The sequence below is a fragment of the Alligator mississippiensis genome, chromosome 2 (genome assembly GCF_030867095.1).
Source record: "Alligator mississippiensis isolate rAllMis1 chromosome 2, rAllMis1, whole genome shotgun sequence".
Classification (NCBI taxonomy): Eukaryota; Metazoa; Chordata; order Crocodylia; family Alligatoridae; genus Alligator; species Alligator mississippiensis.
The window spans coordinates 173560429-173562931 of record NC_081825.1 but is presented as its reverse complement, the minus strand read 5'-3'; the positions used below and the strand labels follow the sequence as shown (position 1 = coordinate 173562931).

General features: G+C 45.4%; 1 protein-coding gene across 1 annotated transcript; it reads left to right on the top strand.

The window, feature by feature from the left end:
* Positions 1 to 744: 744 nt before the first annotated feature.
* Positions 745 to 1677, top strand: LOC102571635 (olfactory receptor 9G19). Its single transcript, XM_006263045.2, has one exon. It carries the CDS (start codon positions 745 to 747, stop codon positions 1675 to 1677), a length of 933 nt encoding a protein of 310 aa, XP_006263107.1.
* Positions 1678 to 2503: the final 826 nt, after the last annotated feature.

Here is a 2503-nt window from a genome sequence, read left to right as displayed (position 1 = left end):
ATGATCACCTGTCTGGGGTCTTGTGAACCCAGCATTCATTCCTGCCTGTGGCAGGGGGTCAAGCTAGATGATCTGTTCAGGTTCCTCCTGACCCTAGCTACTATGAAACTATATACACACATGAAATCTCTCTTAAATGCCAGATTGGTGCTCAAAGTAATGTTAAGGCTTATTATTATGAAATAGCCCATCAAGCTCTGACAGTCATACCTGTGATCGCGATGATGCAACACTTTGCAGGTGCACTGTTTAATTCTAGGGTGTTGTTTCTAAAAGCCTAAGGAAGCCTAAAGAATAAAAATAAGAAGGGCCCGATAATCTGGAAAGGTTCCAGACCTTCCCCCTTAGATTCCCTCCCACCCCCAAGCTACTTCCAAATGCTCATATGCTCTATTCCACCTCTTTGCAGGAAGTCTGTACTTAGTCAGAATGCCCAAACCACTCCAGAGCGCTAGCAAGATTCAGAAACAGCATGCATATGATCCGTGTTGGATCTTAACGAAAGATGTGTTATGTTAACTAACGTTGCTTTTGCTGTTTTCATTCACAAGCTTTGTTTGAATTGTCTCTTTAGATTTCATAATCTCCAAGGCAGTAACTGTCTCTTATTTTGCCTGGCATAATGCATCCTCTGTGTTACTTGGATTCTTTAGATACTGTTGTCATGAAAATAACAAGCAAGAAAGTTAACCACAAGATGCATCTTCAACTCTTTTGCAGTTGGGCGACATTCCCATCCTATTCATGGAACAAGGAAATCACACTACAGTGACCACTTTCATCCTTGTGGGGTTCACAACTGATCCAGAGCTCCAGCTGCTCCTCTTTGCATTGTTCATAATAATATATGCCATGACTCTGGCTGGAAACATCATACTGATTGCATTAATCTGCATCAGCTCTCACCTCCACATGCCAATGTATTTCTTCATTGGGAACTTGTCTTTCCTGGATATCTGGTATTCCTCTGTCTATACCCCCAAGATCTTGGAAAACTGCATGTCTGAGGATAAAAGCATTTCCTTTGCTGGGTGCGCAGCACAGTTCTTCTCTGCTGGCTTGGCTTACACTGAATGCTACCTCCTGGCTGCAATGGCCTATGACCGTTACATGGCCATCTCTGATCCACTGCTCTATGTCTTTGCCATGTCCAGGAAACTGTGTGTAGGTTTGGTGGCTGTTTCATACCTCAGTGGTTTTGTCAATGCCACCATCATCACCATCAACACTTTCACTCTTACCTTCTGTGGTTCCAACATCATCGATGACTTCTTCTGTGACCTGCCCCCACTGGTGAAGCTCTCTTGTGATGCGACAGACAACTACCAAGCTGTGTTGTATTTCCTTTTAGCTTCCAATGTCATCACCCCCTCTTTGCTGATCCTTGCCTCCTACATCTCCATCCTGGCTGCTATCTTGAAGATCCGCTCCAGTGAGGGGAGGCTTAAAGCCTTCTCCACTTGTGCTTCTCATTTGACAGCTGTCACCTTGTACTATGGCTCCATCCTCTTCATCTATTCACGTCCCAGCTCCAGCTACACCCTGAAGCATGACAAAGTGGTGTCGGTGTTCTACACAGTGGTTTTCCCCATGCTGAACCCCTTGATCTACAGCCTGAGGAACAAGGATGTGAAGGATGCCCTGGGGAAACTAATAAAGAGAGGAACAGCTCCATAAATGAAACACATTAAGAATGGAAGTCTGAAAGATCATTTAGCAGCAAGCGCACCTCAGTTTTCTGTGCAGTTTTTAACTCATTGCTTTGGAAAATAAATATATGATCACACAACCCTGAGAGGGCCAGACCAGTGACATTGAATGACTATATCTGAAGAGCATCCATACCAGTTTGAAAAGCATGGGTCACACTGGGAGATCCAGAATGAATCACTTTGGCATAGAAGGATCTGGATTCACTCAGAAGATGCCAGTTGTTTCTTTTGTGGTTCTGTGACTTAAGAAGACAGCATTTAAATGAGGTATGGGGCAGATGTAACTTTTGAAGTACTTCAAAGTTGAAGTGCTTTAAAGTGTAGCTCAAAGCTACACTTTGAATCACTTCAAAAATGGGGTGCTTCAGCTACAGACAGACATGCAGCCCTTGCCCCACCCCTAGCTACAGCACTTCAAAAATCTCTGTAGCTGCATTCAGTGACCTCCACTCCAGCCAAGGAGTATGGCAAGGGCTGCTGAAACCTTCAGCTCCACTCTCCAGCGAGAGTGGCACAAACTGTTAATGAGTCCTCTCCTGTGAACTCTGTCTCCACTCTCCTGAAGATCCCCTTGCCACAGCCAGGAGACTGGACATCTTGAAGCCCCTCATGAATCTCCCAGTTCTGGTGAGAGGAGCTCCAGAAGAGTGGAGGTGGAGTACACAAGGGATCGCTCAGTAACAGTGAGCTTTGTTCACTGTCAGTGGCTGCTTTTCACATTCAGTTCTTCTAGGGCATGTGTCCTGCAGCTCCACTCTTCTGTACGCGCAGCCTCCGTAGCGCACTGTGGA

What these genes read in the sequence shown, in the direction of transcription:
- LOC102571635 (XM_006263045.2), top strand. Translation starts at nt 745, where the DNA reads ATGGAACAAGGAAATCACACTACAGTGACCACTTTCATCCTTGTGGGG.